This window comes from Barbus barbus (genome assembly GCF_936440315.1).
Source record: "Barbus barbus genome assembly, chromosome: 39".
In the NCBI taxonomy this organism is placed as follows: Eukaryota; Metazoa; Chordata; class Actinopteri; order Cypriniformes; family Cyprinidae; genus Barbus; species Barbus barbus.
The window spans coordinates 18691133-18706928 of record NC_136717.1 but is presented as its reverse complement, the minus strand read 5'-3'; the positions used below and the strand labels follow the sequence as shown (position 1 = coordinate 18706928).

Sequence of the window (15796 nt, the reverse complement as noted above, 5' to 3'; positions counted from 1 at the left end):
TATAGCGATGCTTGATCTAGAAGGGTCAGACAAGTGAAAAACTGATATAATGCTCAATATTTTCTAAGAGCTCTGCAATATAGGATTAATTATAGATGCAAACTTGAATGTGTCAAAATATATATATATAAATAAATAATTATTATTAAAAGCATGTTTAATGCTTACTGGTCCTTGTTTAAAGAGATGTTGCTTCAATGCAACTCTAGGATTTTTTTTTTTTTTTTGTCCAATAGTTGGAAATTGTGTATTGCTCCTGCATGATTTGCCAATTATAAAAGAAGCAGGCCTACATATAGTAATTATTATTATTTAGTAATTAATATATATGGATACTAACTTAAAATGTGGCTTCAACTACTATTGATTGGCTGAATCAATTAAAGACACATTTAAAATAGATTCAAAGAAAGATACAACACATTGTATCCATTTTGCCCACCTTAACGGTTTCTTCTTTCAACATTGTCAACGAAAGCCATTTTATGAGGTGGATAGCAATTCCACAGCCAATGTGTTAACAGAGGCCAGCACACAATGACCTGTGAGATTGAATTCAAAGATCAATCCACGATGATGCTCATGTGCACCTGCTTTTCATACAGAGCGCCAGCGTAATACACAAAAATCCATTTGGTCTAAATGTCACAGATCTATTTTTTCCTCTCGGCATGGGGAATCAAAAAGGTTACTGGTAGAAGAAAACTGGAAATATTAAATCTTATGGACACAATAGACAATATTTTGGCATTTTATAATATTTAAACTGTAATTTTATAAACATAAAAGGGCAAAAATGTTTTTTCTTTTCTTTTTTTAATTCTTCCACTTTCTGTTATACACCCAAATAACAAGTCAAACCACTGTTGCAAAATCACTCAATGAAGCCTATATTTGAACAGAAGCCACAAAAAACAACTCATACCCAAACAATACACCCAGCCTGCCTACACAAACACATGTGCATGCTAATCTTGCTCACTTAATCTTGAGAAAAACAGGCTGTACGCCATTACAAACATCTGTAAAAATAGCTCGAGAGGTTAGGACTGGAAAGTGAGATGTCCGTTTATGCTCGATGATTTCAACATTATATAACTGTTCTTACACAGAATGTCAAAAAATGCAAGGAAAAGACGATAAAGGAAACAGGAAACTCAATTTATGAAGATGAGCAGACTGAATAGTGGGTTATAGCATCCTAATAATTCATAATACCACATAATTATTAAGCTATCAATAAGCTTAGGAGATTTGATTCTGTTTAGAGTCCAATAACACTGGCATTTGGTTGCACAGCAATTACAATAAAAAATACCATTATTTCACATCACATCAATAATAATGCAAAGCACTAGACAGTCCTTACCACAAAATTACCACACTCAAGACAAAAATACAGAGGTGTAACATGCACTGACATAACCAGCTTCACAAACCACACATGAGTCATCTGATGTTTTTTAGACACCGACTACTCAAAACATGGGAGAGACAGGTCTTGCAATATTTGGATGGGCTTTCATTGCCAGACCAGGGTTGCTTCTTACTGGCTTCAATTGATATGATTCGCCTAAAGCATCAGTAGCAATGCAGTAGCCCAAATAAGACCATGGAGTGTCTGATATATAACAACTGTGCTTATCTGCAATATCACAAGATCATTCACAAAGGCAGGGCATTTTGCCATTGTAACCTATTTTTGAGTGCTATTCATCAAACCTGTCTCTAAACAGAACTCCCTACAGACTACAGCTGAGAACAGTTCTCCTGTCTCCCAGATGATATGTGGCATATTGTATGAAAGCAGTGTCCATTTTAAAAGGGAAGAAGATAGTTTGGAAAGTATCTTTTTAAAGTTTTGCTGCATACATTGTCCCTTCTAAGAGCATTGAAATGACAAAAAGTCCTCTTGATATAATACAATGACTATATTTTGTAAATATAGTATTGAATGAAAATAATAATAATAAATGGGGAAAAATGCTTCATTTATTAACTCCAGGCTGATCTTTAACCATTTAATCTACATAGTTTTATACAGTGACACATTCACTAACGTAAATAAAAAAATTAAAAAACCATATTTTTTACACCTATTGTAGTTCAATTTGATTTGACGTAAGGTAGTGTAGAATTAACATTAAAACAGTAAATAAACAATCAATTAAAACAATTTACAGTTACTTTATAATTATTATTTTTTAGTTTTACACCGATTATTGCGTAACTATGCACGAACAGGAAGTGGCATCCAGAGCAAAAGAGCTCCAGATACTATAAAAGTTTCTGTATACATTTAGCTGTGCAGTGACGCAAAATGTGGGCCATATTAAACTACAAAGTCTTGTAAATGTAAAGATTTACAGTAAGTTACTGTAAGATTTACAGAAGAGTGTCAGATTACTTTATCAAATGGGTCAAGGCCAACATATACAGTACTAAGTCACTGGTCATGTTTAAACTATGATATGAAGTATTTCCAACAGCCATGAATCACTACTTTGAAGTCTAACGCCAAAATGATGCAACTGAGTGGGCTGAATGCTACAATCGCAGTATACAACATTCTATTTTAAGTATAGCTGATGGGTGAACAAATAAACATAATAAAACCTTAAACCTTTGAATATAACTTTGAAGATGTGATCTTAATATACTCACACTTGCTATGGTCTAAAAGCTGCTCTTGGCCTACCTTTTGACTCTTTGATGCTCCAGCGATGCATTGTGGGATATCTGTATCACAGAGTTCGTGCAGTACTGGCACACATGTCATCACAGACTTGTTGGAAAGGTCAAACGCTGTGATCATCTGCAAGATGGTTAGACACTGCATTCAAGCCATGACCTCAATATTCAGACATGACTACAGACAGACAGTGAATGAATGCGCTTATATGAAAGTGTGTGCATGAATAGAAAAATATGTATGAAATTATCCAATACAACAAAAACATTCAATGTCAATTCAATAAATGCAGAAATTGAAATAGATTTTGACATTCTGAAGATAACTGATTAATATAAAATATTAAATTATTTTACAATCTTGCCTGCATATTAACTTAAAGCTTCGACTAACAAAAATGTCATAATTATAATGCACAAATCAATTGGTTAAGCAAAAAGATGAACAATGCACAAACATTACAGTAATATTAATACATGTCTTATTTAATTTTCAATACAATCAATAATTGGGACGCAAGTTGCATTTGACCACTGAATTTTCTGATTGACCAATCAGAATCACGCATTCTTTATAGTACTAAATATTATTTTATAATCAAAATAATTCATTTTTGTTTTCAACGCTATTAATTTAAATGCATTGAGCATGCCCTTGTTTACAGGGAGATGCATGTCATTTATGCAGTGTCATGCATGCAATAACATCGGACCAAAATGGTACTTGGGTCAAACCCGAAATTACTTGACGTGACTAGCCATAATATGAATTCATTTTGCTGCTGCCATGGCAACAAATGAGCAGTTTTGGTTTTAGAACTACAATATTACAAAAAGGACCAGAAGGGTTCGGATTGAGACTAAGACAAATGGCATTGTTGTTGGCTGCACATGTGGATCTGACTTGAGTGATGTTGTTTTGCTTAGGATTGGGTTATTAAAAGAGAGGAACTGTGACAGAAACAAAATGTTCCTTTGACATGAATGAAAAAGTTTAAATGAGAAGCCGGTGGTGGCCGGGAAGTGGTCTATCCAAGCGGATTACGTAACAAACCAGATTTACCGTATGATAGTGTTGAAAAAAATCCAGCAGGAATAATATCACACATCTGGATTTGAGGAGTTATTGTTTGCTGAAAAGAAACAAAAGGGGAGACAAGGGTTGAGTTATCACATAGTGCATGAAGAGAACTTTCTGCTTTTGTTTTCTCCAGTACAAACAATGTAAGGGAGAGAGGGGTAAGCTGTGCCACTTTTACAGAAACCATCCCATAGACAATACATTTTTTTTAAGAAACAGAAATATAACTTCTCAAAAAAATGTCCACCTGCCATGTAGACAGTTTACTTTACTTTGTAATGTTTGTTTTGTTTGCATGTCAAAGTGAAGACAATCAAAAACAAAACAAAAAACCTCAATGTATAAAACTCCAAACAAAAAGCAAAAACAAAAGAATGACAAAACAAAAAAAATACTTTGACATACAAACAAAACAAAAACAAAAAGAATAAAGCAAAAGAATGACAAAAACAACAAATATAAAACTTTGACATACAAAACAAAACCAAAGCAAAGCAAAAAGAACAAAGAAAAACTAAAATAATAAAACAAAATAACAAAAGCAACTAAAACTAATACTTTGACAAAACAAAAATAAAGCTAAATAAATTAAAAAGCAAAACAAAACAATGACACAAACAACAAAGTTAATACTTTGACACAAACAAAACAAAGCAAAAAAACTTAATGTATATTACTGACATCGAAAAAACAAAAAACAATGACACAACAACAAAAATCACTTACTTTGACATACAATTAAAACAAAAACAAAGCAAAGCAAAAAGGAAGACAAAAATAAAGCAAAGCAAAACAAAAGAATGACAAAAAAAAATTCAAATAAAATAATACTTTGACATACAACCGAAACAAAAACAAAGTAAAGAAAAGCAACACAAAACAAAAAAACCTTCTAATTATAGGCTAATGAATCACTATGAGAACAAAAAGACTCAGAGAACATTTAAAACAATCAATTTCAAGTCAAGAAAAAAATGACTTTGCTTGTATTCAAGAGGTAAACAGCGCCAGTCTGTCCCTCGTTTCTTCACGTGAGCTCCAAAACTGTAATGTAAGATCAGTTTGAAAAGCCAAAAATGTCTCCAAGACTATACTAAATAGTCTTAAAATCACTACTGAGCTCCTCAGACACATTTCACAAGAAAAGAATGGTAAGCACGCTAGTGTTTAATGCATCAGTCCTCGCGCATGAAATGCTGCAAAAGCAGAGGGATTGTTAGGGTCAACAGCATGTGTTGTTCTGCCAGGGCTTTGTGTTTTAGCGTGTTAATGCACCATTTCCAAAACAGAAACAAGAGACTGGTGACTGTGCTTGACAATGAGGTACACCATAATGAAACCACAAATCATTCAATCAAGACGCAAGTTTCAACCAAACAACATCCAACATGTGCTCGTGCACTGAACAAACAGCAAAAACAGTACAAATAAACATTAATCAAATTAACCAACGGCAAGAGTAAAGGCTGAGATTTCAAGTGGACATGCATGTAAATACACAGAAATAGTTTAATGTACAAAATGTATAATGTACAAAAAAGTGAATGTACAAATTTTTTCTACCTACCATGCAGAAAATGTACTTTGATCTGCAAACAAAAGCACAAAAACAACAAAACAAAATTATAAAAGAATGCATAAAAGAAAAAAGCATACAAAAACAAATAAAAAAAGCACAGCACGAAACAAAAACATGCACTTCCACTTTAAATGCAGCCTTTAATCTTGGTATTATTTGTGAATTATTTTCCCTGTTTATGCTGGTTGTACAGTGCATGACCACAATGGATGCTGTTTGGCTGGAATTGACCATTAATCAATAACTGAAAGAGCAAGGCATCAGATTTGTAGACATTTTGGAGAATCACAATGTGTTATTCGTGCATGGAGCCACAGTATATTTCTGAGCAAACTTATTCAGTCACTGAAACACATTTTGCTTCCTCAATTTCTTAGACACTAAAAGGGAGATCTGAAGTGCTTGAGTATTAAACATTTATGCTTAAATCTCCCTCATAAGCGCAGATACATGAACCAGAGAAACATTACAAGCTAAAGGTCTTAATGATAAGAAACCACAAAAAACTGTGGAACACTTTGCTGCTTTCATTTCAGAATCACAAAAAAGACACAGGCAGATCTTGTCCTTGACTTCCAAAAATAACCGTGTGAATCGTGTACCGTAGTGATGTCACCACAACATAAAATCAGACGAGATTCCTGCAAAATGACTTACAGGCTGAGCTGAAGTCTAAACAAGAACCTGTTCAATAGAATTGGGAGATTCTTTCCTGTGCAAAACTCTTACTGGTCCAATTTAAAAAGTAAAATATTCAAAACACAGGATAAAACTTACAGTAGTGATCCATTTGCCATTAAATTAATGCCATCCATTTGGAAGTAACAACTACAGCACTTGATACAGCAAATGATATTTACTGTGCTTATTTGAGGCGACACGTGCAAACAAAATCAAAGCTAATCAAATCATACTGGAGAGCACGAAACTAAAACCCCAAAACAAAAGATATTTATTGCACTTACATGTGCATCTCAATAAATTAGAATGTTGTGGAAAAGTTCATTTATTTCAGGAATTCAACTCAAATTGTGAAACTCGTGTATTAAATGCACACAGACTGAAGTAGTTTAAGTCTTTGGTTCTTTTAATTGTGATGATTTAGGCTCACATTTAACAAAAACCCACCAATTCACTATCTCAACAAATTAGAATACTTTATAAGACCAATAAAAAAAACATTTTTAGTGAATTGTTGGCCTTCTGGGAAGTATGTTCATTTACTGTATATGTACATAGATTCTCTATGGGGTTCAGGTCAGGCGAGTTTGCTGGCCAATCAAGCACAGTAACACCATGGTCATTGAACCAGCTTTTGGTACCTTTGGCAGTGTGGGCAGGTGCCAAGTCCTGCTGGAAAATGAAATCAGCATCTCCATAAAGCTTGTCAGCAGAAGGAAGCATGGAGTGCGCTAAAATGTCCTGGCAGATGGCTGCGTTGACTGTGGACTTCAGAAAACACAGTAGACCAACACCATCAGATGACATGGCAGCCCAAATCATCACTGACTGTGGAAACTTCACACTGGACTTCAAGCAACATGGATTCTGTGCCTCTCCACTGATTTCCAAATGAAATGCAAAATTTACTTTCATCTGAAACAGTCCAGTTCTTTTTCTCCACAGCCCAGGTAAGACGCTTCTGACGTTGTCTCTGGTTCAGAAGTGGCTTGGTAGCCCTTCAATGTTCATCATCTGGATCATTGCCAAGTCAGCAGTCTTCCCCGTTATTGTGGTTTCAAAGAACAAGAGATACCCGGAATTTATACTGTAGGGATGGTCATTTATTGAAACTCAAATGTAAATATTCAATTTTCATTTTTTGAGATACTGATTTTTGACTTTCATCAGCTGTAAGCTATAATCATCAAAATTAAAACAAAAAAACTTTTGAAATTTTTTACTTTACATGTTATGAATCTATCACAACATTCTAATTTATTGAGATGGACCTGTATATGAACAGGCACATGCAACAAAACAAAAGCAAAGCAAAACACAAAACTAATATAAAAAAAGGACAGCACAAAACAAAACGCCAAACTAAACAAAAACTCAAACAAAACTCAAAAGGAAAACAAACAAAAAAGACAGCACAAAACAAAACCCCAGACACAAAAGATATTTAACACACTTATATGAACAGACACATGCTTGCAGGGACAGATCTCAAATTGTGTCACCAAACTACAAAAGCATTGAGGTCAGCGAGCCCTCATTGGCCTTAGCATCAGCCACCCCATCCCCTTTCAACTCCAGTTACAGAGCAATTAAACAGGGCAGTCCTCCAGAAGAAGCGTGCCAGAGATTCAGATAAGACCTGATTTACTGGCCAGTAGTCAAAAGGTAAGCCAGAGAACACGGAAATGTTATGCATTTCATTTTCCCCCTACTGCTTCCGTTCTCCTTAAGAAACCTAAAAGTACATGATGCTTATGGACGTCTTTGCTCTGGAGATCTGGCATGTAGAGGCAGAACAATCCATCATCAACAACAAAACATAAGGTTTAAAAGTGCAGGGTAAAATTGTATTACTTACAAAAATATCCTTCTTAATAATGCAGGAAAAAATAGAAAAAAAAAAAAATACAAATGTTTTCTTTAGAAATTATAGGATCAGCATAACAATGGGCAAAAACAGATTTATTTTTAATTAATTTGAGAAAGTATTTCACAGATTTGATTAGAAATATGATTATGAGAATTCTGAATTTATTTATTTTTTGTAATCCCAAAACTTTATTTTGAATAAATTTTTATTTTAAGATTTTCAAATTTAGATTAGGTTATGAATCCCAGATTTTCACTGTGGTCTCAGTCTGCAAACCTGCTACAATACATCAAAAACACACTGAAACACATTGACCATGAATGGTATTCTGAACCCACAACCACCTGCCAACAGAATGTAAGGCAAGAGAGAGAACAACCAGCAGAGAATCTGGCATCAGCTTCGAGCACACGTGAAAAGATGAGGTGCAAATTGCGAAAATTGAGCCAAGTATTCAACCGGGTAATTGCTGGCAGTTATTACAGAAATTAGATGTTGTTGCATCAGCAGCAACGGAGTGATCCAAATGTCTGTTTTGAAACCGTAAATGGACACTGTTTAGCATGCAGTGATGATAGAGGCCGAAAATAAAGGTGAAAACAACAATGAATGAATTTCTTATCCAATAAGTAATATCATACGAGTCTAAACATAGACAGGGTCAGCGCTCTCTTCGGTGGCCTACTTTATAAATAACAACAAAAAGCAGTGTGCTGCCACCATGTGGCCAACTGAACTTTCATATTTCATATAGCACAACAGGAAAACGGATACATTCCTATAGAAATTTCTAACTTTACCATGACCTGGAAATCAGTTTTCAAACTCCCTTCTATTTCCAGGTTTTTCATGAATGTGAGAGCCAAGGCAATAACTATTAACAAATAAAGTAAACATTAATTAACACACATAGACCTAACAATACTTAAATATACCTATATTCCAATAAAAACCTATGACTGATGTTACAATGACTCTCTAACAGACTTCAAACCTAGCATTGGATTTAATGCACGTGAGACTTGAGTGATCAGCAATGTTCCAGAAGAGGGCAGTGTTGACCAGAGCATGAACAGTTCAAACTGTTGAAGTTATTCGTTTAATAGAGCTTGTCAATATTTAGAGCAAATCACTGAGCTTTTATTAATTCACATGCAAAATATAATATTGACCAGTGTAACAGAGTTAGTAACAATTACACATTAATGGATCTAACAGTAAAAGTTTGATTAACACAAGCAGAAAAAAATATATATTTGCATTAAGTATTGCAGAGTATAATTAAAACAACATTCAGTACATATAAAAGCAGTCTTCCCTTTTGTTCCAGTGTATAACAGAGCAAAATCTCATGCAATCTAAATCTTATTGCACTAAATTATTTCATATTAAAAATCTGCTAATAATAGCATTGCTTTGCACTATAGTGATATATATTCAGAGTTGGTGACTAGATAAATATTCTGTTACTATACATGATGTGTATTTTTGTTAGATTTTAGCCATTATTAGTGATAACTGAGTGATTCTGCATTAAATTACACTTTAAATTGTAAGACATCTCAGTATAAAAACCTTTAAAATGTGAACAGTAAACATGCTTAAAAGCAATAAGCCTGCATTGCACCATATTCTTTGGCATATGGAAAAAAATGCAGCAGTGTGTAGTAGATGTACATCGCATTGAATTCATCCTAAATCACCTCTGCTCCTTCCATCGGTGGGCAGATCTTTCAGCTCTTTTCAGAACTTGAACCTCCTCTCACAGTATGACGCAGATCGATCCAGAAGACTCCTGTGGTCTGCATTAACAATGTGAGCGTTATTATGCTATTCAAATTTCTATTGCAGGTACATGTTTTATATATACACAGCATAAAAAGACTTTTTCTTCAGACCATCAAAGAGAATCGTCACAGAAGCTGTGTATTGCAGATGTTGGGTAAATAATGTACTGGTTAAGATAACAGATGGAACAGTATTGTTCTATCAGAGTCTGATAACATGAAATGATGCAGTAAAACTACCTTGCAGCAGGAGCTTCATTAGACTTCAGCCTCTTGGTGGCGCTGTAGCCGCATTCCCCTGTTGAAGGGATGGAACTGCTGCTGTGACCCTCTCTGTGTTCCCAAACTTCTTCATCCAACATCTGCATTAGAGAAACCACAGATGTATAAGTGCATGAAAAGTGAAAATACATACAATATAAAATAAGCATAAATTACATTAAATTAACAATGAAAATGAATGATGAACAATGAATGAATTTTTGTAATGAATTTATATTTCACAATTTTGTTTAAATTAATCATTACATTATTTCCATATTCTTTTTTCCCCACATTATTAATAAATATTTTATATTTCTTCCTTTATTACAGTTTATTTTTCTAATCATATATATATATATATATATATATATATACACACACACACACACACACACACACATACATACATATATATATATAGATATGTATATATATAAATTAGATTATGAAATAATCTAGTGGCGTACAAAAGTCTGACAATCAGGGATTTAAAATCTAATTTAAAGGAACCGTTCAACCAAAAATGAAAATTGTGTCATCATTTACTCACCCTCCAGTTGTTCCAAACCTGAAAGAGATTATTTCTTCTGTTTTGTGCACACACGCACACCTATATATTTTGAATAATGCTGGTAACCAGTTGACGGTATCCATTGACTTCTATAGTATGGGAAAAATACTATGGAAGTCAATGGCTACCATAAACTGATTGGTTACCAGCATTCTTCAAAATATCTTATTTTGTGCTCAACAGAAGAAAGAAACTCTTACAGGTTTGGAACAACTAGAGGGTGAGTAAATGATGACAGAATTTTCATTTTTAGTTGATTTATCCCTTCAAACCAGAAAATAAATCAAATGTTTTAGGATTTCAAACATGCATATCATTAAATTAGAAAAAATACATATTAATAAATCAGTTTTAAAAAAGAAAAAGCCTCAGACTTTAGAATATCCTATGCATAATCTAATTGACTAATAACATTAGTTAAGAACTTTAACATCAATTGTAATTAAACATGAAGCAACAACCGACCATAGTTCTTTTTATTCCATGTGTTTGCTGCAGTTCTGGAGTGTTCTGACTGTCTGGATCCGATCTGATTGGCTTCCTACGCAGCTCGTCTCTCCTGTGCACCACTGTATTCTTTGACTTCAGCTGCCTGGGATGGAAAATGAGACCATCTGTCATCAGCTGAACCAGGGAAGACATTAAGATCAGTCATTTAAACAGGAATCAAGCTGGAGTATGAAACTACATCATTAGCTCCACTTTCATGTCATACCTGATGCTAATCTTGACATTTTAATACAGATGACAAACTCAGACCACCTCTTCAAGCTCATGCACGCGTTACACTGAGACGTGTTACACTTGTACCTTGAATAAAAAAAATGTTCCAGCTCACAACTGCAGTTTTGAGATGAAATCCTACTTTTCACAAACTGATGGAGACGACTGAATTTGAACATGTTATTTGAATTTTTAGCTATCTTTGGTATGACTGCGTGCAGTTTTTCTGCATTAGAGGTACAGTTTAGCCAAAAATATTTTTTTAAATGATCTTTAAACACAAAAAATATAAATATAATGCAGCTTAATTTTCCCCCTTAAAATGTATGAAGTATGTGGGGCTGAAATTACAGGACAAAATAACACTACTTGTTATAAAAAATATTTTCTTTTAACATTTAAATTATAATTTAGACATGTATGAATAGTAGGATTAAGAAAGTGGCATAAAATGTGTGTAAAACAGAAACAAAAGTACGAGAAATAACAAAACATTTGACAAAAAAATAAATAATGCATATTATATGCATTATTGATTAATGCAAAAAATTAAATATAAATAAATGAGTAAAAAAAAATATATATATATATATATTTTCACTATGGTCTTTGACTTGTGGACCAACAGTACATAATATTTTTATGATTCAATATCAATCAGTAGAAGAATAATTCACAAAGTAAAAAAAAAAAAAAAACAACAACAACACACTGTTTTCATATTATCATTATTAGTAAGTCTTTCTTTTTATATTATTTTACGAAAATGAAAGAAAGAAAGAACGAAAATGAAAGAGGCAAAAGTGTGTGATTCTGGGAAAGAGTAACTAAATCAAAACTAGGAGTATATACAGTAACTCAAAAATGTTCTGAATTATAGTCCTCTAAAACACATTGATAATTTCTTCCATCTTTTTTGATCCAACACTGTGTCTATTGCGCTGGATATTTATGTGCTTTTTTCTGGTGACATGAAAGGGAAGTATTTGGTTTGTATAGGAGACGTCTATCTGACCATAGAGTTGAGGAGATCTGCCTCGATGAGAGACGCTCAGTTTTGTCATATGGCTCCAGCCGCCTTCACCTCATGTCATCGAAACCATCGATTGCAAACTGATTGAGTCCCCTGGCCAACAACTAGTACTGGTGTGTATCTGCATATATGCATGTGTGAAACCTAAACCATGTTCATCTCGTATAACAATATTCCTCTAATGAGAAAAGAAAACCATCAAAAATGTTACAATTAAAACCACTCAGATGGAAAATGTATTATACCAATTTATTTGAATCACTGATTTAGTGATGTTGATTTCTAGGCATATGGCAAAGGAAATTGGAGGGAATGATGTGCTCTTAAGTTTCAGACGGCCTTAAGGGCCTCGATATGCTTGTGGTCTTGCTTCAAGTCAATAATCAGTGGCATTAAGATTACTGGTATGCAACAACTGAAAATAAGCCCAAGGATTGTATTTCCCAACCACAAGCAATAGTAATAAAATAATACTGTATCGATAACGGAAATCTGATAGTGTACCATGAAAGGAAACGATTACATTTGGACTACAGATAATCATGGAGGGGAACTAATAGAATCAGAAAGGCAATTGTAAGTCATGTGACACGGATCGCTGACATGGCTTGTGTCAAATTTGAAGGTAATTAAAAAAGGACACAAGAGTAATCGATCCCACAATTTAAAGGGGGCAAATAATGATACATTTTGCTTGATCTTTTGAAATACCATAAAACTCAATTAAACAGTTGAGTCAACAAACACTATTTAAACTTTCAGAACTCAAAAAGAGCATTCATTGAAACTAAACCGCAATAATGACTGTTTGAGGCCTTGTGTAGCATCTACAGCGCTGCACATCCAGGAGTTTAGATTTATATTTAAGATGGTCCCTGATTTTTTCAGTCCAATCTTAACAGTTTATGCACTGTATGCCAGCACAGATTGTTTTGTGAACCTGTTCTATTAAACCTGCTGAAGGATTGGATGCTTAAAAATTATATTGGACCTGCGAGCAAGTAATAAATGAGTGAAGCAAAGTAATAAAAAATGACCCATTTAATTATACGGGTCAGAGAGAAGATGGAAAATAGCCTGAGAATTATGGAAAACCTAAATTAGGTTTCTGGACCTCAAGAAAAAAAAAATTAAATAAAATGAGGACAAAATGTATATTGTAAATGTATACTGAACATCTGTTTCTTAGGCATACCGGTCAATACATGATGCATTTTAATGAACATTGGACCTTAATAATACAATAGCTTGAATGACTATTTATTTTTCTGAATTAAAAATAATTGTGATTTTTTTCAAGGCAGCAAACAGTCAAAAATCTCAAGGTAATGCTTCTTAGGTAATCTTGATAATATAGAGTTTTTAAAAAAAATGGACAAACTTCATTTTAGAAGAAATTAGCCTATTTAAAAAAGAAAATAAAGTGGAGTGTTCCTTTAACTTCAAAACCTGGGTGGAGTGGCTTTTTAGGGCCGGTCACCTAAAAAGTTTAGGTTTTTTTAGGAGCTGATTTTTGAGTATGCCCGTGTAGACAGATCGACTCACCCAACAGCCAAGCAGAGGCTACGGTACCAATCATTAATGTCCCCCTGATCATCAGACATTAGAAGCAGTTTGGTCCTGGCAAAGGTCAACTAGAGGGGAGAAAATATTCAGTTAGAGGAAGAGATTGAGAGTTTATGTATGATAGAAACTGGTGAAGGACACTGAAAGTAGTGATTTTGGTGGTACCATTTGTCGACTGATCAAACATTCATCTCATAAGGATCAATGAAAGATGCTCAAACCATATAATAATTTATCCAGAAATGCGTTAAAAATGCAATACACCTCTTCTAAGATGTAAAACTCAAGTTTGTAGGGGGGCACAATATCAGGTAAGTCCTGATATTATAATGAAGGAAAAAAGCTTCATTCAAAGAATTACAAACATTTTCTTCTTAATATTAGTCAACAAACATGCAGAACGAAAGGTTTAAAATACCATTTATATGTATATATATATAATCTATACATATATTTAAGGTATAATGGAATTATATTACTTTTTACTAAAACATCTCTCGAAAATGGTAAAAACGTCTTTCAAAAAAACCAACATATATGCTGTTGTGCACATAATTCCTTTGGCTCACTAGAGGGCGTCCATGAACTAGTTTGTTAGCATCGCCTCCTGTGTTTACATGGATGACGGTCTCAAAATCTCAAACATTTGTGATCTTATGATTCACAGCACTGACTTCAGTTCTTCAGGCATATAGCCTACATGTAAAGGACGAACAGCCAAAATTAAGCATTTTAAAGACTTAAACTGGATTTAAGATGAATTTTAACGCATATCATTGAAGGTGAGACAACTTAATCCACGTCACAAAACATTACAGAACATCATCAATAACACTAGTAGATAATTTAATGCGTATAATGATTTGATTTCCAATCTGATAAAAAATAGGTCACGAAAACGAGAACCATGAAGGAGATGCAGAGGAAGCAACACGTTCTCCACTCGAGCCCAAAGGCACACAGATGTGCCAGTTGATGCTCTCAGCTGCTAATTTGGCAATGATCTGCACTTGGAGGTGAAGTTTTCTGAGTTCGGCCCACGTTCTCCGCCTCCCGTCAGATGGCAATCATCCTTGAGTCAACAGCAATTACCATCACTCATCCGCACTGAGGAGACTTTACTGCTAGATTACACATGTCAAACAAGACAACGGGAACCATCCAACCCCAAACAATAGGCAGAGGCTTTATCCTCGGAATAATTACAACGGAGACCCATTAGAATGGATTATAATTGGGGCCTTGAAATTATTAAATGACCTTTCACATTTACCTGAGGCCGCCAGAGTGGAGCAAACAGCAGCAGTTACCGACAGCATATCAATAATCAGGCCTAATCTTAATTACGACTGGGGACGGAATGGTAATGATGAGCGGAGCCAGGTCTTTAATGGACACCTGGTAAAAAGTAATGATGCTCCGGTTATATTTTAAGGAGGCGCGGGGGCTGGTGCGCTTGTTTCTCATTAGGTATTAAATAGATTAAGATTTCAAATGTACCATCATCAAAAGTATTACCGAGTTCAGCGAGTGAGGCATAGCGGAGCGCGATATTAGGGGTCCGCCGCATGGGGGGACGGGTGGCTTGATTTATGCACAAATAGATTCCACTTCTATATGCGTTAATTAGGGATTTGTCAGGAAATCTGACCCTCTTAGGTAGAAATTACTTTGTATAATACGAACGGTGGAGCACGGAGCCTCTTCGACGCACATAATTTCACTTGATTATTTATACATCAAAAGGAATCGGTCATAGATGCAGAATAATATTCAAGGAGGTGGAGGAAGAAAGACAGGGAGCTGCGAGAGGAAGATGGAGAGACCAAAAGGGAGGGGGATGCAGAGATGGGAAATGCGAGAGAAAGAGAAAAGGAGGGAGGAAATTATCCGTATACAAACACTCTCTCATCTAGACAAATGGATAGGGGAGAGGGAGTCAAAATTTTC

At 34.5% G+C, this 15796-nt stretch overlaps 1 protein-coding gene across 3 annotated transcripts in view; it reads right to left on the bottom strand.

Moving 5' to 3' along the window:
- Nucleotides 1-818: 818 nt before the first annotated feature.
- The window catches only part of arhgef39 (Rho guanine nucleotide exchange factor (GEF) 39), a 53868-nt gene continuing 38890 nt past the window's right edge, over nucleotides 819-15796 (bottom strand). The window contains exons 9-14 of one of the 3 annotated variants that reach the window (XR_013783207.1): nucleotides 13826-13914; nucleotides 10990-11116; nucleotides 9930-10051; nucleotides 9606-9704; nucleotides 3755-3824; nucleotides 819-2815 (exon numbers count right to left, since the gene is read on the bottom strand). Coding sequence is in view for 2 of the 3 variants with exons in the window: in XM_079398886.1 (XP_079255012.1) it covers nucleotides 9665-9704; nucleotides 9930-10051; nucleotides 10990-11116; nucleotides 13826-13914 (378 nt within the window). In the remaining variant the exon portion in view is untranslated. Of the gene's footprint in view, nucleotides 2816-3754; nucleotides 3825-7271; nucleotides 9705-9929; nucleotides 10052-10989; nucleotides 11117-13825; nucleotides 13915-15796 lie in introns of those variants that run through there. The other 2 variants (XM_079398886.1, XM_079398887.1) reach the window with 2 other exon arrangements.